This window comes from Phaseolus vulgaris, chromosome 7 (assembly GCF_051622355.1).
Source record: "Phaseolus vulgaris cultivar YP4 chromosome 7, ASM5162235v1, whole genome shotgun sequence".
NCBI lineage: Eukaryota > Viridiplantae > Streptophyta > Magnoliopsida > Fabales > Fabaceae > Phaseolus > Phaseolus vulgaris.
Window position 1 is genome coordinate 47,126,570 of NC_143504.1, and position 26,537 is coordinate 47,153,106.

General features: G+C 36.7%; 2 protein-coding genes across 2 annotated transcripts; both read left to right on the forward strand.

Annotated features, from left to right (window-relative positions):
- The first annotated feature begins 14,219 nt into the window (after nucleotides 1–14,219).
- RHL2 (Spo11/DNA topoisomerase VI, subunit A protein) lies at nucleotides 14,220–16,626 on the forward strand. Its single transcript, XM_068636405.1, has 2 exons — nucleotides 14,220–14,836; nucleotides 15,658–16,626. Exons 1-2 carry the CDS (start codon nucleotides 14,330–14,332, stop codon nucleotides 16,402–16,404), a joined length of 1,254 nt encoding a protein of 417 aa, XP_068492506.1. The 5' UTR covers nucleotides 14,220–14,329; the 3' UTR covers nucleotides 16,405–16,626.
- Nucleotides 16,627–19,139: 2,513 nt separating this feature from the next.
- On the forward strand, nucleotides 19,140–20,804 carry LOC137829346 (uncharacterized). Its single transcript, XM_068636155.1, has 4 exons — nucleotides 19,140–19,603; nucleotides 19,718–20,318; nucleotides 20,394–20,585; nucleotides 20,658–20,804. The coding sequence occupies exons 1-4, from the start codon at nucleotides 19,140–19,142 to the stop codon at nucleotides 20,802–20,804; spliced, it is 1,404 nt and encodes a 467-aa protein (XP_068492256.1).
- The last annotated feature ends 5,733 nt before the right edge of the window (nucleotides 20,805–26,537 follow it).

Genomic DNA, 26,537 nt, shown 5'->3' on the forward strand with positions numbered 1-26,537 from the left:
CTAGTGGAGAGTCCTCCAAACCGTGCTCACCACAAAAGGCAGCCCTTTATGAAGACTTAAAGAATGCCAAGCAATCCAATGCTCACTATCTTGAGGTGATAAGGAAGATGGAAGCACGGCTCCAAAGTTTGGAGTTAAACCGAGAAGAAATGCATCACAACCGTGAGAGAAGAACTCCTCCTCCTAGTCGGCATTCTTCAAGGCACTCCCATGGTTGTTATGAAGATAATCCAAGGCCAAGACATCATCACCATGAAGAGAGGCGCCAACATGTGGTTGGCCCTTGTTCTCCTAATGTAAAACTTCCTAGTTTTAGTGGTGAAAGTGATCCCAATGTATACTTAGGATGGGAGGCTAAGGTGGACCAAATTTTTGATGTAAATGGGGTTAGGGATGAGCATAGGGTTAAGTTAGCTTCTTTAGAATTTTTGGACTATGCCATGCAATGGTGGCATCAATACCTCATGGACATTGACCTACACAAGAGGCCGCCCGTGGTCTCTTGGAACGATTTGAAAGCATGTTTACGCGCTAGATTCGTACCCCCACACTTTAGGAAAGACCTTATGTTGAAACTCCAACGGTTTCATCAAGGCGCGCTAAGTGTGGATGATTACTTTAAACAACTAGACACGCTTTTAATTTGACTTAATATGGATGAGAGTGAGGAAGCTAAGATAGCTAGGTTTGTGAGTGGCCTTCGAAGAGACATTCAAGACGTGGTAGAGTTACAAGAATATTCTTCTTTGGAAAATGTGGTGCACCTTGCTAGCAAAATTGAAAATCAACTTGCAAGGAAAAATGCTTTCAAAAATTCTTCTAAGGATAACTACTACCACTCTTCTTGGAAAAATAAAAATAACTCTTTTTCAAATATCCCTTCTAAGGACTCTACTTTCAAACCTAGAGAGTCTAAGCCTTCCACTTCCAATTCTAGGCCTAAATCACCACCTAAATCGTCTAGTAAGAAGTGTTTTAAATGCTTAAGCTATGGACATATTGCTTCTAATTGCCCTTCTAAACGAGCTATGTATATGCATGATGGGGTAGATAGTAGTGAGCATGAGTCTGAATCTTCTAGACATTCCTCACCTTCTAGATCCCCAAGTGAGAGTGAGAGTGAAAACCCACATGAGGGTGACCTATTAGTAATAAGACGCATGCTTGGTCAAGTTTTAAAACCTTTTGATGAAACTCAAAGAGAAAATATTTTTCATTCAAGGTGTCTTATTAATGATAGAGTATGCTCTTTGATTGTGGATGGGGGGAGTTGTGCGAATGTGGCAAGCACAAGAGTGGTAGACAAACTTGGATTGCCTACCATCTCTCATGCCAAGCCCTACAAGTTACAATGGTTGAGTGAGGTGGGTGAGATAGTTGTTAACAAGCAAGTCCTCATTACATTTTCTATTGGTAAATATAAAGATGAGGTCTTGTGTGATGTTGTCCCAATGGAAGCCACACATATTCTTTTAGGTAGGCCATGGCAATTTGATAGAAAAGTTTTTCATGATGGCTTTACCAACAAAATGTCTTTTCACTTCCATGGACACAAAGTCATTCTTAAGTCTCTTTCTCCAAAGGAAGTTCATGAGGACCAAGTTAAAATGAGAGAAAAGAGAGAGAAAGAAAATGATATAAAAGATTCCAAGAGAAGCCTTCTCATGTCCACAGAACAAGTTACAAAGGTAATAGTTACTCAAAAGCCTATTTTTTTAGCTATTCCTAGGACTATTGGATGTGAGTCGGCTAAGGATAGTCCCACATGTTTGGACAATTTGGTAAAAGAATATGAAGATATGTTTCAAGATCCTCCTAAAGGCTTACCACCTCTAAGAGGGATTGAACACCAAATAGACTTCATGCTCGGGGTTTCTTTACCAAATAGCCCTGCATATAGGACCAATCCCAAAGAAACTAAAAGAGAAAATGAAAAAACAAATGAAGTACATGATAAACCGAGTCATAATACCTTCTCAACTAATTTAATTTTGTTGACTCGTGCTACGCCTACAAGGTATCCTTCTTCTTTGTCTTGTTCATTACCCAAGGTTCCTACTTATACACCATATTGGATGAAGAATGTTAAGGATGATTTTTTCATACCTTCTAGTTTTACAAATAATATCATTTCTAAACAATCTTTTCCAACATGGGCTATGTATAGGACATCTTTTTCTGAACTCCCAACATTTCAACGTACTAAGTCATGTTTGCCTATTTCTTCTTGTATTCTCTTATCTAATTGCAAACTTACTTTATTTTATGCAGGAGTACTGAATTCGTGGACGAATTCTCTCCAACTTGGGGAGTATGATGAGAATCAAAAAGATGTTATCAATAGACAAAATGGACAAGGGCCAAAACATTTAAAGTTCTTCTTATTAGTCTTTGCAAAAGATGAGGCCCAAGCCCAAGCCCAAGAAGGCCCAAGCCCAAGAAGCCCAAGTCCAAACAATGAGGGGCAAGGCCAAGCATTAAATAAAAGAGCATCATTTGAATGACTCTTGTAGGAGGTGTGGATATTAAATAAATAGGTGTGAATGTATTAGAGAGAGTCACTTTGTCCATGTGACTTAGTAGGGGGGTGTAGGTGTAGTTTTTAGGAGGTGTCATAGTAGAAAAAGGTCACACCTCCCATGTGACTTGTTTTTGGTGGGAATTTCAAATAAGTTTTATTTGAAAACTCCCACCTATTTTTCAGCACCTCTAGGCTATAAATAAAGGTGCTTAGCTTGTACAATTCAGATTGGAATTTTATAGTAGAGAGACTATACTCAATTTTGGAGAGAATTTGTGAGTTTTGAGTCTTCCTCTTCTTTGCCTTATCTTGTGAGCTATGGTGAGCGTCAAGTGGTGGCACTCCATCACTTATCTTGGTTCAAGGTTCCAAGTGGCGTGAATGGCTTCTTCCAATTCTCAAAATCCAGCAAGCATCTTATTCTATAAGTGTTCTTCTTCCCTTTTCTTCAATTTTCCATTCGGTAGTTTTGATTCCTAGAGTTTACTTCTTTTTCTACCGTTTATTTTTGTGTTTCCAACATTGTGTTCTTAATTCTGTTTTGGTTCAGTAGCTATCATTTAAATTCTGTCCAGTTTTAATTCATGTTCTTCTTTCCTTTTGTTTTGATTCAATTTGACAATACATGGACTTCAATATGAGTCTTGGTTGGTGCTTAGTTTTGGTGAGTTCTTGAATTTAGAACATTGATCCAATTCTAAAGTAAAGTGTCTTTCAAATCCAGCTCAAGTTGTTCCTAAGAATGTCAAGAATCATGTGTTCTTCTAGTTACATTCACATCATGTAGTCATGAATTGAGAAAGCAAGATAAGATGAAAACCAAATCAACGACATCAGAAGAAGCATTGGTGGCAAGAGGTCGTCAGCAAAGCCAAACAAAGGGGAGAAGAGAGAGGTCTAAGTCTAAAGGTCGAGCCGTTGCCAAAGATGAGTGTGCTTTTTGTCATGAGAAAGGACACTGGAAGAAAGACTGTCCAAAACTGCAGAAGAAAGGGAAGGTTCCGCAAGATGCAAATGTTGCAGAATGCAAAAATGATGTGGAATCAGATATCTCTTTAATTGTCTCGCTTTCAGCATCATCATATCCAGATGAGTGGATATTGGATTCAGGTTGTACCTATCATAGTTGTACCTATCATATGTGTCCCATTCGAGAATGGTTCTTTGAATTTCAAGAACTTGATGGCGGGGTTGTTTACATGGGTAATGATAATCCATGTAAGACAGCTGGGATAGGTTCAATCAAGTTGCGGAATCATGATGGATCCACCAGAATTTTGCGGGATGTACGGTACGTGCCAAAGTTGAAGAAGAATCTCATCTCATTGGCGGCTTTAGAATCTAAAGGCCTAGTTGTGACGATGAGAGATGGAATTCTTAAAGCAACTTCAGAAGCACTGGTGATGTTGAAAGGCGTGAGGAAGAACAATCTATATTACTATCAAGGTAGTACAGTGGTGGGGACAGTAGCGGTAGCAACTTCTAGCACTAAGAAGGATGTTGAGGCAACGAAGTTGTGGCATATGAGGTTGGGACATGTTGGAGAGAAATCCTTGCAAATTCTTACCAAGCAGGGACTATTGAAAGGTATGAAGGCTTGCAAACTTGAATTTTGTGAGCATTGTGTTATGGGAAAACAACGAAGAGTGAAGTTTGGCACTGCAATTCACAATACCAAGGGTATAATGGATTATGTGCATTCAGATGTGTGGGGACCTGTCAAGACTCCGTCAATCGGAGGTAGGCATTATTTTGTCACTTTTGTGGATGATTTTTCTAGGAGAGTTTGGGTGTTTACTATGAATAACAAAAATGATGTGCTTGAAATTTTCCTTAACTGGAAAGCTCAAGTTGAAAACCAAACAGGAAGGAAGATTAAGGTTCTTCGAACAGACAATGGAGGAGAATACAAGAGTGATCCGTTCCTGAAGGTATGTCAAGATTGCGGCATAGTTCGACACTTCACTGTTAGAAAAACACCACAGCAGAATGGGGTGTCAGAGCGTATGAACAAGACACTTGTGGAGAAAGTTCGTTGTATGTTGTCTAATGCTGAGTTAGGCAGAGAGTTTTGGGCTGAGGCTGTGACATACGCTCAACATCTCGTCAATCGTTTGCCATCATCTGCTATAGATGGAAAAACCCCGTTAGAGGTATGGTCTGGAAAACCTGCAACTGATTATGATTCTTTGCATGTTTTTCGTTCTATTGCATATTATCATGTGATTGAATCAAAGTTGGATCCACGGGCAAAGAAGGCTCTTTTCATGGGCTTTAGTCCTGGAGTGAAGGGATACCGTTTGTGGTGTCTAGAGGCAAAGAAGACGATTATCAGCATAGATGTTACCTTTGATGAATCTTCCATGTTAAAGAAGGTAAATCCAAAAGGAGATTATAGTACTCCACAACAGGTGGAGTGTGCCCGGAAGCAGGTGGAGTTTGAACCGACAGTGGTGATCCCAACACGAAATACCACAAGTGACTCTCCTATGACAGAAGAAGAGTCAGATGAGGAAGAGGTTCCTACCCAAGAATCTCAACAACAATCAACGCCAATTGCAGTTAGAAGACAGAGACGAGATATTCAGAAGCCGGCTCGTTTCATGGATATGGTTGCCTATGCACTTCCAGTTGTTGATGACATTCCATCCACTTACCCAGAAGCTATTCTGAGTTCAGAGAGTGATAATTGGGCAGGTGCGAAGGAAGAGAAGATGCAGTCTTTGAAGAAGAACAAGACGTGGAAGCTGGCACAATTACCAAAAGGTAAGAAGGCAATTGGGTGCAAATGGGTATTTGCAAAGAAAGAAGGATTTCCTAATAAAGAAGATGTTCGCTACAAGGCAAGGTTGGTTGCTAAAGGTTTTGCTCAGAGGGAGGGAATTGATTATAATGAGGTATTTTCTCCAGTTGTTAAACATTCCTCCATTCGAATTTTGTTGGCCTTGGTAGCACAGTTGAATTTGGAGCTAGCTCAACTTGATGTAAAGACCGCGTTCCTACACGGTGATTTGAAGGAGGAAATCTATATGACTCAACCAGAAGGATACAAGGTTGATGGTAAAGAAGATTGGGTTTGTAAACTTAGCAAATCATTGTACGGACTAAAACAATCTCTGAGACAGTTGTACAAACGATTTGATAAGTTCATGAAGGATCAGAAGTACAAGAGAAGCAAATATGATCACTGTGTGTATTTGCGCAGACTTGAAGATGGTTCCTACATTTACTTACTCTTATATGTTGATGATATGCTGATTGCAACAAAGAGCCAAGTTGAGATTGATAGGCTAAAAGCTCAGTTGAGTAAAGAGTTCGAGATGAAGAATTTGGGGGATGCCAAGAAGATTCTCGGCATGGAGATAAACAGGGACAGAGAGAGGGGAAAACTTTGGCTGTCATAGAAGCAGTATTTGCAGAAGGTACTACAACGTTTTGGTATACACAAAGATACAAAACCTGTAAGTACCCCACTTGCTCCTCATTTGAAATTGAGTAGCCGTTTATCTCCGACGACTGATGAAGAACGAGAATACATGGCGAAAGTCCCTTATGCAAATGCAGTTGGAAGCTTGATGTATGCAATGGTGTGTACAAGACCAGATATTTCACAGGCTGTGAGTGTTGTTAGCAGGTACATGCATGATCCGGGCAAGGGTCATTGGCAAGCTGTGAGATGGATTCTACGGTACCTCCAAAATACCTTAGATGTTGGATTGACATTTGAGCAAGATGAATCACTTGGTCAATGCATAGTTGGATATTGTGATTCTGATTATGTAGGTGATTTGGATAAGCGACGGTCTACAACTGACTATTTGTTCACTTTAGCAAAAGCGCCAGTCAGTTGGAAGTCTACCTTGCAGTCTACAGTGGCTTTGTCTACGACAGAGGCAGAGTATATGGCGATTACAGAGGCTGTGAAGGAAGCAATTTGGCTTCATGGGTTGCTTAAAGACTTGGGAGTTGGTCAGAAACAACTTGAGTTATATTCTGACAGTCAGAGTGCTATTCATTTAGCAAAGAATCAAGTCTTTCATGCACGGACGAAGCACATTGATGTTCGTTATCACTTTGTGTGTGAGATTCTCGAAGAAGAGGAGATTGTTCTCCAGAAGATTCACACTACGGAGAATCCTGCAGATATGCTCACCAAGGTGGTTACAAGGACCAAGTTTGAACACTGTTTAGACTTGGTTAATATCTTGCACATTTGAAGTTGGCGTCCGGAGGCGCAAATTTGAAGCACTGCAAAGTTTGTTTTTGTTATGTTTTGAGAAGATTTGTTTTAGGTGGGACTTGAAATTAAGCCAAGGTGGAGATTTGTTGATTTTGGCTTAATCCCAAGTCCCACATCGGTGGATTCATTGTTTGGGAAGGAGGTTTGAGGGTTATAAATTAAACTCTCCTCCTTCACTGTTAAATATCCCAATTTGTAATATCTTCTCCCATAATAATAAAAGTGAGCTGTTTTTGCTGTGCTCGGAGATTAGGCTAAATTGGCCGAACTCCGTTAACAATTTTCTGGTGTGTTTTTTCCTCTTTATCTCTTTTATTATTCCGCTTTATTTATTCAATATTATTTGTCGGGTAGCTCTGTTATGGTTATATTTTAGTGGGAAAATTACCCGTTTTTCCCAACAGTAAGAATATTATGTGGCACCTCACGATTATTTATCTTATTAATTGATCAATTACCATAATTATCCTATTATATTATTGGTAATTACTTGATGGACGTAATTACTATTACCATAAATAATTAGGGTTTCCCCTTGGGTGTATTATAAATAGAGATTACCAGACAACTAAAGGGACACCCTCATATTCTAACATCACACGGCAGAAACTCATTCCCTAAAGGGATTTTCGAGCCTCTCATCTCTTTGTCTCTCTACTCACATAATTCAATTCTAAGCGATACACCCTAAAGGAGAACCCGATCAAGATCATGTCTTCGTCCCTCAGCCATACGATCACGGGTCTACCAAGTATTATTTAATCATTATTCTCGTTTCATTATATGATTGAGGAATCCTAATCCAACATGTGGTATCAGAGCGTTTATGTTGCTTAATCGATTCTTCTTTCGTTTTCCCTAAATTTGGAAGAAACGAAGATTTTGATTCAACCTATTGATTTTCGATGTTTTTATTTTGGTATATTATTGAACCACTTATTTTCGAAAATCCACCTTGATATCATAAAAATAAATTTTAATTTTTTCGAGATCCATAATTATTTTAAGATTTTGAAAATTAAAATTTAATATGAATGTTATGTGTTCTTCATAATTTTCGTGAGTACTCTCTTATTTAGAATGGAATTAATTTTGATTCCATGTTCATCATCATTATTTGTTGTTCGTATGAATTTTCAAAAATTAGGAATAAAGAATTTTTGGAAATTAATTATTCCTTTAATTAGGAAATTTCGAAAATAATATTTTTCCTTAATTCAAATTTTCGAAATACAATTGATTCTCTTAATTAGGAATGAATTTGATTTGATTGTGTTTTCCTAAAAAAAAAATAAAAAAAATTGATATCTTAGTCTCCAAGTTTTTCCTTATTTAGGATAGTATATTCTTGCCTTATTAATTTTCGGGTATTCTTATTATTATTACTATTTTCGAAAATAGCAGTCGTGTCAAACTTGGAAACATATCAATCTAATTAAAAAAAATTTTGAAGACCAAATCTAAAATCAAATCCCTAATATTCCGCTACTCACCTTATCGGGTTTACGAGTAACATATTTATGCGTTTCCTTTTATTTATCGAATTAAATATGGTAAATCTCATGATACCGTAATTATGTTTAAAAAAAATAAAAAAGTAAAAAAATACTTATTTTGTTAAACTCTTAAAAAAAAATTAAAAAAAAATATTAAGTTTGACAAAATTAAAATTAAAATTAAAATTTTTGCTTGAACTTAATAACAGGAGTCTCCCTTCTGTCCAACGATGATGGGTTATGTCTTGTTATTTGAGTCTAATTAAGCACCTTCACTTACTTGTGAGTACACTTAATTATTAAATATTCACATGACATTTGTCTAAAAACACAATTACTTCTATTTTGTCCAACGATGTTTGTTGCACTTGTGTTTTGCAAACTTAATATGTGCATAAGCTTAAATGTTCACTTCTGTCCAAAGATGATGTGTCACATTCTTATTGCACATACCTTACTTATAATTGTTCATTATGCTTAAATAATTGGTAACTAACCAAAGTGAAAGCTGATTATTTAAGTAGAACCTAATCTAGTCTATTATTTTGATGTTATAATAGATTTTATCACAACTTCATTATCATAATGGTTCTTACTTATGTCTGCTTTAGATCTAAGTTTCCCTATGTCACTCTAACTTTTTCCTTAGCCTAAGTATCTTAATTCGTCGTCTAACCAACCCCTAATATGGAAATTGAGACCTTGACTGGTGAAAATCCGTGAAGGTTTCCTAGTCCATTTCATTATGACTTCTCTTCCTTCTGTGTTTGAAGCCTTCAAAGTCAACTATAATACTCAGAAGAACAAATGGTCCATGAGTGAGTTGATTGCTATGATAGTTCAAGAAGAAGAGCGCCTGAAGCTGGAGAAACCAGATGTTGCTTACCTCGTGGCTACTGAATCAAAGAAGCGGAAGGGCAAATTCCATTGAAAAGGAATATAATAAGGTCCCTAAAACTGATGCAAGTGCACCCTCCAGCTCTAACAAATCCACTAGCAAGTCCTACTACAAGTTCTGCCGCAAGGTAGGACATAAGCAGTCTAAGTGCTCAAGCTTTAAGGAGTGACTAGCTAAGAAAGGTAATCATCTAAATATGATAATTGAGTCCTTTAATTTAAATGTTCTAACTAATACTTGGTGGTTTGACTCTGGTTCTATGGCTCATGTGACCAATTCAATCCAGGGATTCCTTACAATCCAGAAGCTGGAAAGAAACCAAAGAACACTTAAGATGGAGAATGGACAAGAACTATTTGTCGAAGTTGTGGGAACCTTAGAATTACTTATGAAAACTGTAAAATGTATTAAACTTTTTGATACCTTATATATTTCCGAAATTACTCGGAATCTTGTATCAGGACCAAAGTTAGACATTGATGGTTTTTATGTTTCCCATGGTCATCATGGCAAACTTACTATTTCTTTAAATTCTCAATTGTTTTGGTACTGGTTTTCTGGATAACGGTCTCTATAAGTTAGAACTAGATGATAACTTCTCCAAATCTTTGTTATCATATAATACTAATGAGAACTTAACAAAGACCAAGAGAAAACGAGACTTAGAAACTTCATCCATGTTGTGGCATCAACGTTTAGGCCATATTTCACGAGATCGCTTATCTCGACTTGTGAAGGATGAAGTCTTACCATCTCTCGATTTCACTGATTTTGGAACATGTGTCAAATGCCTCAAAGGCAAAATGACATCCACGACTAAGAAAGGTGCCACTAGGAGTTCAAAATTATTAGAACTTATTCATACTGACATTAGTGGCCCTTACAGCATCGTTGGAATAACAGGACATAATTCATTTATCACTTTTGTAGATGATTATTCTTGTTACATGTACTTGTATCTCATTAAGGAAAAATCTGAATCACTTACAACTTTTAAAGATTATAAAACTGAAGTTGAAAAACAACTTGATCTTCAAATAAAAGTTGTGCGATCAGATAGATGAGATGAATACTATGGTAGACATACTGATTTGGGACAAGCCCCTGGTCCATTTTATGAGTTTTGTAAAAGTCAGGGGATTGTGAACCAATACACCATGCCCGACACTCCTCAACAAAACGGTGTTGTTGAAAGGAGAAACAAGACCCTAATGAACATGGTGCGTAGTATGTTAGCCAACTCCAATTTGCCCTTATTCCTCTGGACCGAGGCATTAAAAGTAGCAGTTCATATACTCAATAGAGTTCCTTCCAAATTTGTCCCTAAAACTCCTTATGAACTTTGGACTGGAAGGAAACCGAGTCTTAGATATATGAAAGTATGAGGTTACCTTGCTGAAGCTAAAGTTTATAACCCTTTCTTAAAGAAGCTTGACATGAAAACAGTAACTTGTCACTTCATCGGGTATCCCGATCACTCAAAGGGTTATAGATTTTATTGTCCTTCCCACGTCACCCGCATTGTAGAAACCAAGCATGCTCATTTCCTAGAGGATTTCAAGATCAGTGGGAGCAGTGACAATCTTTACCTGGATTTACTATAAGTACAAGAGGCGGGGGGAGATCTACATCGACTACTAATTTGCCTCTAATCACTCCTCTTGTACCCACTCCGCGCGTCACTGCACCACCTACTCCACGCTCAGAACCTGATGCTACTCTGAATCCATTCAAGAATGAAGGCACCCTGAACGACAAACATCAGTACAATGCAGAACCCTCTAATCAGCTCAGGAGGTCATCTAGAACTAAAACTGCTACTAATTTTGATGATTATGTAACCTACCTGACTGAAGCAGAAATGGATGCCGGAAGGTATACTGATCCTACCTCTTACAATGAAGCCATTACTAGTGATCAGTCTTCTGAATGGAATAATGCCATGCTCGATGAGCTTGACTCCATGAAGAAAAACAATGTTTGGGATCTAGTAGAATTACCCGACGGAGTAAAACCCGTAGGATCTAAATGGGTGTTCAAAACCAAGCTAGATCAAAATGGAAACATTGAACGCTTCAAAACAAGATTGGTTGCAAAAGGGTTCACTCAGAAAGAGGGAATTGATTATCAAGAGACCTTTTCACCTGTCTCTCGAAAAGATTCCTTAAGGATCGTAATGGCCCTCGTAGCTCACTTTGATATAGAGATACATCAGATGGACGTCAAGACCGCTTTCCTTAACGGCGACTTGTATGAAGACGTGTACATGCAACAACCAGAAGGTTTTAAACCTGAAGGTCAAGAACACCTAGTCTGCAAGCTGAAGAAATCCATTTACGGGTTGATGCAAGCCTCACGGCAGTGGTACATAAAGTTTGATGAAGTCATGAAGAAACAAGGTTTCCTTAAGAATCAAGTGGATCAATGCACCTACCTCAAGATGAGTGGTACTATACTTGTCCTTTACGTAGATGACATTCTATTGACAAGTAATAGTATAGACATTTTGCATGAGTCAAAGCGCATACTTTCGCATAATTTTGACATGAAGGATGTCGGAGAGGTCGCTTATGTTATTGGCATCGAAATATACCGAGATAGAGCTAAGGGGATTTTGGGATTATCCCAAAGGGCCTACCTTGACCGTGTCCTCACTCGTTATAACATGCAGCATTGCTCTCCTTCTGTGACTCCAGTAATTAAGGGAGATGTTTTTTGTTCTTTTAAATGTCCGAAAACAGAGGCTGAAAAAGAGCAAATGGCGATGATACCTTATGCATCTGTAGTTGGAAGCATTATGTATGCTCAAGTCTGTACTCGTCCGGATATCGTGTACATTGCTGGAATGCTAGGCCGGTATCAATCTAATCCTGGTCTAGATCACTGGAAAGCAGCTAAGAAAGTACTTCGATATCTACAAGGCACAAAAGACTATAAGTTGACCTACAGGAGAAGTGACAGTTTAGAAGTGGTGGGTTATTCTGACTCTGATTTTGCAAAATGCAAAGATGACAAGAAATCCACTTCTGGGTATATCTTTATGTTAGCAGGCGGGCCTATCTCATGGAAGAGTCATAAGCAGCAATTAACAACAACCTCAACAATGATGGCAGAATATGTTGTAGTGTACAATGCAACTTGTCATGGAATGTTGTTGCGAAATCTTATCGCTGGACTCAAAGTCATTAACTCCATTTCCAGGCCATTGAAGCTTTATTGTGATAACTCAGTTGCCGTTAGTTTTTCGAACAATAACAGTTCGAGTGGTGCTGGATTATATCTTGATACAAAGTACTTGTTCGTACATGAGCGAGTTGAGGAAAATAAGCTTTGGGTTGAGAATATTAGTACTAAAAATATGCTTGCGGATCCGATGACTAAAGGTCTCCCACCTAAAGTATTCGAAGAACATGTTTCGAAGATGGGATTATCTAAAGACCTTATTTAGCACATTTGTACTTACTTATGTTTAATAAAATTTCCTCATTTACCTTGATTTGTGTGTCCTTAAATATGTTTATGCATGCCTAAATATACATAGACACTAACTGTACAAATCAAAGTCTAAAGGGCTTACTTATCAATTGATCCTAAAATTTACTTAAGTTTTAAATTTGTATTGTAGTATGATTAATGGGGGTCTTGAGTTGAATATTGATTCAAAGACTGTATTTCTCTGCTACAATTATAGTTTAGGACTAAAATGAGTATTAAAATCTGGCCAGACTTATCTAATGCTCATAATAAATAATCCTTTGGCCAAGTGGGAGAATGTAAGAATATTATGTGGCACCTCACGATTATTTATCTTATTAATTGATCAATTACCATAATTATCCTATTATATTATTGGTAATTACTTGATGGACGTAATTACTATTACCATAAATAATTAGGGTTCCCCTTGGGTGTATTATAAATAGAGATTACCAGACAACTAAAGGGACACCCTCATATTCTAACATCACACGGCAGAAACTCATTCCCTAAAGGGATTTTCGAGCCTCTCATCTCTTTGTCTCTCTACTCACATAATTCCATTCTAAGCGATACACCCTAAAAGGGGAACCCGATCAAGATCATGTCTTCGTCCCTCAGCCATACGATCACGGGTCTACCAGGTATTATTTAATCATTATTCTCGTTTCATTATATGATTGAGGAATCCTAATCCAACATGGGACGCATGAGTTGGCATCCAGGCAGTCACCCCTTGCGCTAGATGCACTTCGAGGAAGGAAGACTTACACGCTGGAATTTCCCTAAGTTGGGTTACAGCGTCGTAAGGCCTTCCACGTGGAGTTGCGGTTAAGTTAGAGAGGTCACGTGGCAGTAAGCACTGAAACCCAAGGTATATAAGCTTCTCTGAAAGCTTAGTAAGGTACGTTTTCACAGATTTCACACACACTCTAATCATTTGCTCGCTTACTCATTGTACGCACGAGTGGTTGGAGAGAGAGAGAAAAGGTTAGTTACGATTCAGTTACACACCTTCAGAGCATTCAGTTACGGTGCTCCGATATGGAGGTGTTTGGTGTTTTCTGCTTGCTGACTTGATCGTCGGAGTGCAAATGGCCGCGAGGGCGCCCTTTGCTCACTCTATTTCAGGTACTCACGGCGGTGTAGGGTGAAGATCTGAATCGGAGACGAAAGAGTCCTTATTACGCGAGTCAAAGCAACGCACTAAGATATTTTCGGTCAACCGGCAGGAACATATATGATAATATTATTAAGCTGGTCGAAACGAGAAATTGATCTCATTACTAAATGCATCTAATCTTTAAAAAAATTGTAAATTCTTAAAAAGAATTTAAATCTTATAATTTTATGAATCCTTTAGAATCTCAATTACAAAAATCCTAATCATAACAGTCTTTTAAAAAAATAAAAAATAATTAAGTTCTTACGAGTTTTGTATGTCAAACAATCTTTTAAATTTTTTCTGATAAAAAAAATCTTTTAATTGTTTTAATTAAATAGACCCCTAAAATACGAAATTTAAATAAAATGGAAAATAATAAAAATTAAATTTGCTATTTTTAACAAGGGACTAAATTAGTTAATAACATAAGATAAATTAAAATTCAGCCTTTACAAGCAAACGACACGCCTTCAGTTCTTCATTCACTGCCGCGTTCCATTTCGTTTCGTTTCGTTTCGTTTCCCGCCCGTCAATGGCAGACAACAACAAACGCCGGCGAAAGGATCCAATCGGCGACGAGCTGCCCTTCAAGAACAAGCTGAAATCCGACGCATTGATTCTCGAAACCCTAAAAAACTTCTCCACCGCATCCTCGTCCTCCTCAGTCTCCCAAACCCTAACACTCCAGGACCTGACACTCCCGTTCCGGTGCCGCGAGGTGGCGGACCTGTCCCTCTCCTCGGTGCAGTCCAACATTGAGTCCCTCATCCTGAAGATCGCGCACTCCATCATCTCGGGCCAGGGCTTCTCCTTTGACGTGCCGTCGCGCTCCGCCACCAACCAGCTCTACGTGGCGGAGCTGGACCGCATCGTGCTGAAGGAAAAGTCCTCCCAACGCCCCTTCGCCAACATATCTACCGTGCGCAAGTCCGCCATCACCGCCCGCATCATTCAGCTCATTCACCAGCTCTGCCTCAAAGGCATCCACGTCACCAAGCGTGACCTCTTCTACACCGACGTCAAACTCTTTCAAGACCAGGTATCATCTATCTCTAGTTATAGCATCCCACTTTTCTTTCCAATCAATAAATGGTTTCATGTCGAGTTTTTAGGAGAAAGTATAATACGGAAAAATTTGATGTGCTTCTCCAAGAGCTACTTTTAGCTTATGCAAAGACTAATTTGTAGAATTTCTTATCTAAAGGATGATTTTTAATTCATGTATAAACCGATTTTAATTTGTGAAGAATCTTATTTCATTTTCCGTCTTTTTTTCTCTCTCTCCTAAAAGCACTTATAGATAAGTTTGTTCAAACGTATCCTGATTCTTTTAGGTTAGTTAGCAATTTGCTTAACTCTGTCATGTCTAGCAACTGACTGTGTGGATCAACTGCTACTAGCCTGTTTCAATTTAACTGGTGGTATAAAATGTTATTAAACACAATTGTGTTAAACATTCAAAGAGAGAATTTTGCTGCATATAGTGGTCTCTGTCATTAGTAGATTGCCATCCACAATGGTATCTGCAGTCTCTACAAAAAGAAGTTTTTAAATAGTTGCTTGATAATCTGTCTAACAAGTGGTTGAAATCTATGTTTCATGACTATAATGCTTGTTAGAAAGATTACAAAGTAATTGTATAATAACAGAGTTATAATGTCAGACTGTATGACAAGTTTGGGTATTTAGAAAATGCAGGGATGAAAAGTGGAGCCTTTTTATAATCGGGGATAGAAAGCAACAACTGGCAATTTAATAGAAGCAAAAAATATAGTAACTCACAAATAAATAATCATTTAGCATTTTTTCTAATGATATTCTTTTAAAAAAAAAACAATTCTACATTTTTTTGTTAATCAGATCCAATCCGATGCTGTTCTGGATGATGTTTCGTGCATGCTGGGATGCACTAGGTCCAGCCTCAACGTTGTAGCTGCAGAGAAAGGGGTGGTGGTTGGGAGGTTGATTTTCAGTGACAATGGGGATATGATTGATTGCACTAAAATGGGGATGGGAGGGAAGGCAATTCCACCGAATATTGATCGAGTTGGGGATATGCAGAGCGATGCTTTGTTCATTCTGTTGGTGGAGAAGGATGCTGCTTATATGAGGTTGGCTGAGGATAGGTTCTACAACCGCTTTCCTTGTATAATTGTAACTGCAAAGGGCCAGCCAGATGTTGCCACTAGGCTGTTCTTGAGGAAGATGAAGACAGAGTTGAAGCTTCCGGTGCTGGCTCTGGTTGACAGTGATCCTTACGGGTTGAAGATTCTGTCGGTTTATGGGTGTGGGTCAAAGAACATGTCCTATGACAGTGCCAACTTGACCACCCCTGATATCAAGTGGCTTGGGGTTAGGCCTAGTGATTTGGACAAGTACAAGATACCTGAGCAATGTAGGTTGCCAATGACGGAGCAGGATATTAAGACTGGGAAGGACATGCTGGAGGAGGATTTTGTCAAGAAGAATCCAGGTTGGGTTGAGGAATTGACTTTGATGGTCAAAACTAAGCAGAAGGCTGAAATACAGGCTTTAAGTACCTTCGGTTTTCAATATCTTTCAGAAGTTTATTTGCCCTTGAAGTTGCAGCAGAAGGACTGGCTGTAACCTGTGAGTAATGTAATATCTAAGAATTAGAGTGGTCGTTATGCTATTGCTATGCCACTACTTGTCCCAACTGCTTAGTCATGTTGTAGCATTTCCACCCAATTTATACTGGAACTTGGATGAGTTTTGAAGTATCCTTCATTGAAAAGTTGTTTAAAAATTATGTGAACAGTCTATGTTTTTTCAGACTGCGTTTATAATTTTATATTACTGTTTTCTTCTTGTTCTTGCATCAGTTAACAGAGAACCGGATTTATTGAACTAGAAAACTCAAACTACTTTTGAAATGCTGAGTTTTGCTCGAGCTAGCTCCAAATTGAACTGGAAACATTATAGGCTTCTTGCAATTGTGTCCGACCAGTACAAGGTTGTAATATATTAATATCTAAGGATTGAAATGGTGGCTCTACTTGTCCCAACAGTTAGGTCATGCTGTAGCATCTCCATCCAATTTACAGTTGGAGCATGGGTGAATTTTAAGTATCCTAAATTGTTCCAATGTAAATTTATGGTCTATGTTTTTCCTCATTGAGTTTATAATTTTCTGTTGTATTGCTTTCTTGTTCTTCCATCAGAAAACGGCTTAAAACTTGAGTGCTTTATAATTTATGAAGTTGTTACAAATTTATCTTATGAGTGTTATTTAATTTATTTTTTTTATCAGAAAAAATGAAATTAAATATGAGTGTGTGTGAGTGAGTGAGTGTTATTTAATATTTAATGGTCAAAGCTGTAACATCATTAACTTGTTATTTTTTTAGTATTTTGTAATATTGAGAAGAACTTAAATGTTATATTTGGCTTACAAAATTCATTTTATAATCATTTAAAAATTTAAGAACTAGTGGGAAATGATTATATAATTTTGTTAGAATTTTTTTAAAAAAATATATTTTTGGAAAAGTATATTTGTTTTTAAATTAAGTGGATCAATCTATTTAATTCATAGACTTGTGGTGAGTCGATTTGGACCAACACTTTTAGGAGGTAATTTCTTCGGCAATTGCTTCCTACACCCGTTCAATTGTGACTGGCACCCGATATACTTTTAAAAACCCTAAAATGCTCTTGTCTTCTTCACTTATGAAAACATTGAATGGTGAAGAAGAGGAAGTTCATGAATGTGTGAAGCTTTGCTTTGAGCTGCAAAAGAGGAGGTTGTGCTTCGTTCATTGTTGCTAAGTTGAGTGTAAGCTTCGTTTGCCAAGTTAATGAGGTAAGTAATCCATTTTCGTTCGTTTCTGGTTTTTTCTCGAGCTCAGCTGGTCCTGGATATCGGAATCCAGAATTCTATTTTTTGGCCTACGGATTAATATCCGGAAGTCAAAATTTTCAATACGGATATTAATAGCCGGAACTGCTTGTTGCTTCTGGACGCTGATATCCGTAGTTCATCATTGCCTTACGGATGAAAATATTCGGAACTAGTTTATGCAATCTGGATATATATATCCGGAAGCTAACTGTTGATATTTTTTTGGTTATGGATTAATTTATCCGGAAGTTAAGTGTTCATTTTTTTCAACAGCCGAATGGATACAACAGAGTCATACATGGGACTTTTAGGGGAGATTGATGTGTGGGATGGATTAGATGATGTTGATCTGGAGCAGTCAACAAGTTATAACGCATTAGATAATGAACACAGGGCACATGAATGTAGTGAGACATTTTCTACAAATGAGGTATGGTCAATGTTGGGTTGTGAATGTTTTTTTTATGAATTATTTTTAAATTTGGCATATGTTATTGTAGGTATTTCGTGATCGAGATGAGCTGTTAGAATGGGCGAGAAGTGTTGGCTATAGTTATGGGTTTGTCATTGTTATATTAAGGTCAGATACATGGACGGGCCAACGAGGAAGGATGACCTATGTATTGTTAGGTTGTGAGAGAGGAGGTAAATACAGACGGTATAAAAAATAAGTAGATGTCAGTCGAACTGGAAGTAGGAAGTGTGAGTGTCCTTTCAGATTGCGAGGCAAACCATTCAAAGGTGGTCAAGGGTGGATGGTTGAATTAATTTGTGGTTCTCACAATCATGACTTGGCAGAGACAATGGTGGGTCATCCGTATGCTGGAAGGTTAAGTATAGAGGAAAAGGTTATGGTTGAGGATATGAGTAAAACTGCGGTGAAGCCAAGAAATATTTTACTAACCATGAAAGAGAGAAATGAGAAGAATGTGACACGATTAAGCAGGTTTATAATGCAATCACTGTTCACCGAAGATCACAACGAGGTCACAGAACAGAAATGCAGCAACTGATGTTGTTACTGGAGCGAGACAGGTACGTGCATTGGTGTAGGTGTGATGAGGTCTCTAATATTTTGCAAGATATATTTTGGACATACCCAGATTCAGTAAAATTGGTGAACTCATTTAATATTGTCATATTAATGGATAATACATACAAGACGAACAAGTATAGGATGTCGTTACTTGAGGTTGTTGGGATTACGTCTACAGGTTTGACTTTCTCCGTTGCATTTTGTTTACTAGCAGCAGAAAAGGAAAATAATTTTTTTTTGGCCCTTGACAGACTTAAAGGGTTGTTTTTTAGAGTTGATTCATGCCCTAGGGTGGTGGTATGTGATAGAGATGTTGCCTTAATGAATGCAATTAGAATGGTGTTTCCTGAATCTTACAATTTGCTTTGTCGGTTTCACATTGATAAAAATGTGAAAGCAAAATGTAAAATGTTGGTGCATCTAAGAGAGGCATGAAATCAAGTAATGGAAGTGTGGGGATCTGTTGTGGATTGTGATATTGTTGAGGCCTTTGAAGATCGTGTCAATGCTCTTCGAGTTGTCTGTTCTCCATGGCCTATATTTGTTGATTATGTGATGGATACATGGTTATGTCCACATAAAGAAAAAATTTTCAAGGCATGGATAGATAAGGTGATGCACTTAGGAAACACAACAAGTAACAGAGTTGAGGCGGCACACTGGAGCCTAAAGAGAGTTCTTCATAATTCGATGGGGGATTTATGTTTCTGCTGGGATTCCATCAATAAGATGATTATTTTACAACATAATGCAATCAAAGCTTCATTCCAAAAGAGTTTGCATGTGGTTGGACATCGGTTTAAGGTTACAGCTTACAAAAAGTTGTTAGGTTTTGTGTCTAAATATGCTTTGAACTTTATTTCGGAAGAGCTTGATAGGGTTAAATTAGTGGGGTTTGATAAAAGTAGGTGTGGATGTAGTCTTACATGTACTCATGGTCTTCCTTGTGCGTGTCAATTGGCTTCATTTGGTGTTGGTAGCATACCACTTAAATCAGTACATGTGATGTGAACTCGTTTAAGCTTTGAAGACATTGCAACTGAACAATCTTCATATGAGTTGTCAATTGATAAAGAGTTTGAGGTCATCGCGAAGCGGTTTAAAGAGTTGGATGTTGCAGGTAAGGTTAACATCAAAAGTAAATTGCAGGATATTGCCTTTCCAGAGAAGACATCTATTTACGCACCAGATCATAAGGTGAAAACAAAAGGTGTTGTAAAGATGTCTCGTCCTACCAAATTCATGAGATCAACTAAGCGAGTCCCTTCTTATTTTGAACATGTGGATTTCTTACACTCACAACATGATAGTTGTGCGAGCAAAAAATCTAATGAAGAAAGCTTACCAGAAATCGTACCAGCAAAAGGTATTCCTTTCCTTGATCAGTTCCTTGTAGGGTATCATCCATATATTGTTGATGTTGTTGACGTTAAGGCTGATGGCCATTGTGGCTACCGTGTTGTTGCTGCCCAATTGGGAATAGGAGAGGAGTCATGGGCTGTTGTTCGAATGAATTTGTTAAAAGAACTAAGTGAATGGAGACAAAAATATGTTCAACTCTTTGGTGGTGATGATAGATATGAATACTTGAAGAAGTCACTTCTAGTGGAACACATGTCTATGGTACCAACCACTAACACCATTTCATTTTTACATTGCATTTCTTTATTTAACTTTGTTTCTCAATTGTACTTGCAGGCAGGAACAGATAAGTGGATGACAATTTCAGACATGGGATATGTTATTGCAAATCGGTATAATGTTATTCTTGTTTCTTTGTCCATGTTACAATCATTGAGTATTTTTCCTTTAAGAACCCAAGCACCAAGTAACTTCCGTCATCACCGAATCATTGCAATTGGACATGTCCACGAAAATCATTTTGTGCAGGTATAAACTAAATCAATCAAGATTTATGTGGTAAATCAAGATTTGTGTACCTTATATTTATTACCTTTATAGGTCAAGCTCAAAGATGGTTGTCCAATTCCACCTACGGATATATTGTGGGCATCACATCGTTATCCGGCGGCCCAAACTTGGTCAACATACTACACTAGCCGGATACAAGTTTATACCCAACTAATGTCCATTAGACGATATTTGTAATCATAACATTTGTAATAGCATAATTTAGGTTTATGGATGTTTAGTACATTTGAAGTTGTCCTACACACAATGTTGAATTCAGTGAAGTGCCTGCGGATATTAATATCCAGAACTGAATATGTTGTCTACGGATAAAAATATCCGGAAGTTTGTGCCTACGGATAAAAATATCCGGAAGTCACATTTGTGCCTACGAATAAAAATATCCGGAAGCCACATTTGTGCCTACGGATAAAAATATTCGGAAGTGTGTGAATTGTCTATGGATAAAAATATGCGTAAGCCAGTGAGGTGTGTACTAAAATAGAAGTAACGTGAAGCAAAAACCGATAAGGTTCATATTGAAACATATAGATAAGGTTCAAATACATTGTCATGGATAAAAATATTACATAAAAAGAAAATCGTAATACATCTGACATAAAAAGAAATCCTAATCAATCATTCCTACGTGCATGTCTCCTGACATAAACAGCTCTTTCATCAGTCGTTCCTCGTGCTAACATAATGGCTGCTTGTATGCCTTCCCAAACAGGGCTGCCCTCCACGACATCGCCATGATCAAGTAATGGTTGCAATGTCTCTGTAATTCTACGACAAATACCCTACAAGCATGAATGACATACTATTAGAAAAAAATAATACAAATTAATATGTTAACAAGGTTAGAAGCATACCAGAGCAGGATGTGACTCCTCAGGATGACTTGGCACTGCTTCGTGATCACGTGCATCTGAGGGTACCGGTACAGGACGGTCATCCTCATCCGTATTAATCACATATGGATGTGATACAGCCCTAAACCAAGCCATGTACTCTTGAATGCAAGCGTCAGGATGAGGTGCTATGGCATAGTCATGACATAATCATTGAAATGTAACCATCGACGGTCCATTTCATTTGTATCCGGATGACCATGTCCAAGTACAGTTGGGTTGCGAGGGATGATCTGTGTATAGCCATACTGACGCAGAACACGTTCTGGCATGTGCAACTGTGTCCAATTTCCAAGCCTCAAATAACCACGGAATAAGGAAATCCACTCGAATGGACGTTCTTCCCTATGCTCGTTGTATGGACAAAATCGAATGGAAGTTGGTGTCAATGTATCCAACTGTGATCGGACAACAACAATTGAAGTACCTTTTTCAGCATCATACAACCTACACCGAGGTTGGTCTTCAGAATACAATGCTTGCATACGTCTCATCCCTATAGACGGGAAGTGCTCATAAATCCACCCCTGCAGCAATGTCGCATAACCAGCTAGTTGCTTAGTGTTTGCATAACTACAATCTCCTAGCTGCTCATACATGTGAGTTAGGGCAGCTGCTGCCCAAGAATATCCCCCGGTAAGCCTCAAATCAACAAAAAATCCAAGATAAAAGACACTAACTGATGTAGCACTCTTGTCCGCAAAAATAGTGCAACCAACAAGGTGAAGTAAGTATGCTCTGGCAGCCACAGTCCACTGCCTCCTTGAGCATGCGTCTCCATACACATCTCTTAGCCAACTCAAGCGCACATGAGCTCCCCGACAGTGTCTTGTTTCTTCAGATGCAAGTGCACGATCAACACGAAGGGATTCTACCAATAAATCAGTTGCCGAGTCTGAATCTAAGGTTTCCTGCGTGTAAAATTGACCGACAATGGGTAAATGCAACAAATTTGACACATCATCAAGAGTGATGGTCATCTCCCCAACTGGTAAGTGAAAACTGTTTGTCTCTACATGCCACCTCTCTACAAAAGCACACAACAGTCCTCGGTCTTAACTCTCATAACTAGCATGAAGCAAACCACCTAAGCCAAACAATTCTACAGCAGCTTGTATGCGTTCATGAGGTTCTCCTAATTTATTTATCTTCCTCCCATGTGAAACCACCTTTAACTCACCACGATCCTACAATAATCAACATATATCATCAATAAATAGATACATACTAAATTCAAAAAAAATTATCTTTCGTTACTTACCAAACCATTCCACAACTGTCTGGCTACATGATGTTCATAATTAACGAGTAAGGACTTATCCAATGGCCCTCCTGGATAGCCTTCATCATCCACTTCAACTTCTTCTTGTTCAATACAATCTTCAAACTATTCATTTAGAATTGACGTACTTGGGCCACCCCGTTTTCTTCTCACTGATGCAGTTGGTCGCACACGGTCCAAATTAGAACTTCCTCCACCTCTAGTCCTTACCATCTAACATTCAATCCAACATATATAAAAATTTATAACACATATAGCATAAAAGAACATATAAATTAATCCATACAAGCAAAACAACAACACTAATACGAATATTAATATCCGCAAGACAACAACAAATTTTGGATAAAAATATCCACAACACATAACCCTATTATGGATAAAAATATCCGCAACCCTAAACTATATTCCGGATAAAAATATCCGTAAGTCAAAACACACTTACGGATAAAAATATCCGGACTCAAAACTCATTTACGGATAAAAATATCCGGAACTCAATTCTCCCTTACGGATAAAAATATCCGCAACTTTCAAAACTCACTTACGGATAAAAATATCCACAACTCTTAAAACTCACTTACGGTTAAAAATATTCGGAAGCATGACGTACCTTCGACTTCTGGTGCTCTGCCTGTGATAATGAAGGTCACGATGGCTGCAGAAGAATGGAGAAGAAGGTGGCTCACGGTGGTTGGACAACAAGGTTGCTCACGGTGGCTGGACAACACAGTGGCTGACGGTGGCTGCGGCACTGCTTCAGGCACAATGGAATGGAAGAAGAGAAGAATAGGGTTGGTGCAGGAAATTGGGTGCATATCATAATTATACTTTTCAGAATTTTATTAAGGGTATATTTGTCTTTTACTAATAGGTGATTGGGTGCAAGTTAGAATGTGTTGGGTGCAGGGAGAATGTGCCAATTTCTTCTTACACCATATCAATTCTAACCTTTAACCTATCATTTTTCTAAATTTTCAAAATTATCCTTATTCCGGATTTAAAAATTTAAAATAGTAAATATAATTCAAAAATAAAAAAATACATTTCGAATAAAAAAAATCCAAAATACAAAATTAAAAATACATTCTAGATAAAAATTTCTGGAATTCAAAAGTGTGTTTTGGATATTTAAATTCGAAATATTTTCGGATAAAAGGTTCTGAAAAGTTATTTTTATTTACACCTCCTTTTATTTAAGGTTATTTTCGTCATTTTAGAGCGATATTTTTATCATTTTAATAAGAGGTTGGGTGCATGTTAGAATTGATACGATGCAGGTAGCAACAGATAGATGGGTCATGTTGGATTGACTTGTTCACTAAGTGGATTAAGGTGAGTTAAACCCAACACTTTTAGGACTCACAAAGAGGTGGTCATGTTGGATTGACTTGTTTATTACGTAGAATAATGTGAGTTAAACCCAACAAGTTGCACTAACCTGTTTTGATAATTATATTAAAAAAACTATAAAACAGTAACATTTCAATAAAATAAATAGCAATTAAATTATATAATATACCTACTTAAATTATTAAATAAAATAATTACTACTTATATATATATTATGATAATATAATTGAAAAAATTAGGGCAAACCCTTCTATTTGCTATAGTTTTATCCTGACAATAATAAAATAATGATTTATTAATAGATTGTGTAACATCTCTAAAAAAATTTCATAGGGTCAAACTCAAAAGAAAGTCTATGTAGTAGCTACTTTTAACATAAGCTTAACATTTACAAACATATAATATACATATTGTTTGTCTATAAGAGGAAGAAGAAAGCAACACCCAAAACTTTCACTCCTATGTTCTTCCAAACATAACTCCAAATCCTATACTTTAGTCATCACATAGACAATAATTACACAATGGCAAACTACCAAAATAATATATAAGAAATCTAAAATTTTAATTCATGCGATCTAATGTTGAACGACATAGTCACCAATGGTCTTTCAGTTCTCCACATCAGATGAACATGTATACATATCACACATGGATTCACCAAGAAATATCTATGAACACCTTCCAAAATACATGTTTTAAGCATCTTCCGATATATTTAACACATGGTTTATTTTATCACCTTAGGTATAAAACCTTAACTACATGGATAAGGGTGAGTTTAAAGTATATCCTTGCCAGACCTTAACATGTATTCTGATTCACTCTTTCAAACTCCAATTTGTGATTCAAAAATACAATAAATTCCCTTTTAGCTTCTCAGAACTATATGTCTTAATTTACTTGACTTAAACCACGATTAAAACTAAGGAATCTTTGTTACAACATAGATATTTGCTTAATATCTATAAGCATTTATTGTTCACACATCATCTCATATTTGTGACCTCAAAATCACACCTCATACATAAATATGTCATTTCTTGCATGTACACACATTATATGTATGAGGTGTGATTTTGAAATATCCTCCTATTTCAAAATCACTGGGACCTTTATTTCAAAGTTAAGAAATAAATTTACACATGTCTCAAGACTCTATAGAGGTTTAGGCAGACAAGGAGATATTTTAATTTGAATAAGACAAATGTTTCGAACTTAACATGATAATGGAAAACGTCAAACACGCACGCAACTGATGTTGCTCAGGTTCCTACATACTTAATGGTAACATTAGAAGTACATGAAGATGAAATTTTCAATTATACATACAATTAGAACGTCATGCACATATACAACTAATGTCCCTCAGATTTTTTTAATTTATTAGAGAATATAAGATGCATTTATTAGAGAATATAAGATGCAAAAATATGATTGGTGTTCTCTAATTTAAACCCAAACCCAAATCCAACATGTAACTCACAACCTTCAAACTTAATATGCAAGGAGTACCTTCAAACTTAATATGCAATGAGTGATCATGCCACAAAGATCACTAGCAAAGATTTTTTTTAAAAATTTGCTAATTAGTTAAGACTGAACTAAGATAACTTTCCTGTCTCAAAATTACCTGGTAAGTAAAAAGATGTCCGCAACTATAGACTTTAACTATGATTATGTTTAATATAGATAAACATGTCTTACAAATCATTAATAAAATATAGTTTATTAAGAAACTCCATGTTAATTTATACACAATTTAAAACATTAATTATATTTTTTAGTTATTGTTTCAACACTGACTCTTAAATAAAATATAAAGATAAAGGAAAAAAGTTTAAAAATTATTTTTTAAACACTCCAATAAAAACATTTTTAAGAAAATAACGTGCGTATATAATAATAATAATAATAATATACAACGTGCGTAAAATTATTAAAATTATTTATGAACATAATTTTTTTATAAAATTTAATAATATTTTTACTTTAAATATTATGATAAATTTTTTATTTTTATTTTTTACTATCCTAATAAAAACACGTAATGTATTTCTCATAGTGTATATAAAAAATACATATTTAATTATTTTATAATAGAGTTATATTTAAATATTTATAATTAACTTACATAAATATTTATCAAACAAAATAATTTTTATTAAATTAAAATGTACAGCTCATGTATTTCTCCTAATATTATAACAATATATACAAATATTCTCATCTTTTTAAAAGAAATTATATAAATATGTTATAATTTATAAATTTATCATATATTAATTAAAAAATTATTATAAATTTATCGTATAATAATATTATATTAAAAATATCTAAAAAAATATGGATAGTAATAATAATAATAACAACAAGGGAATT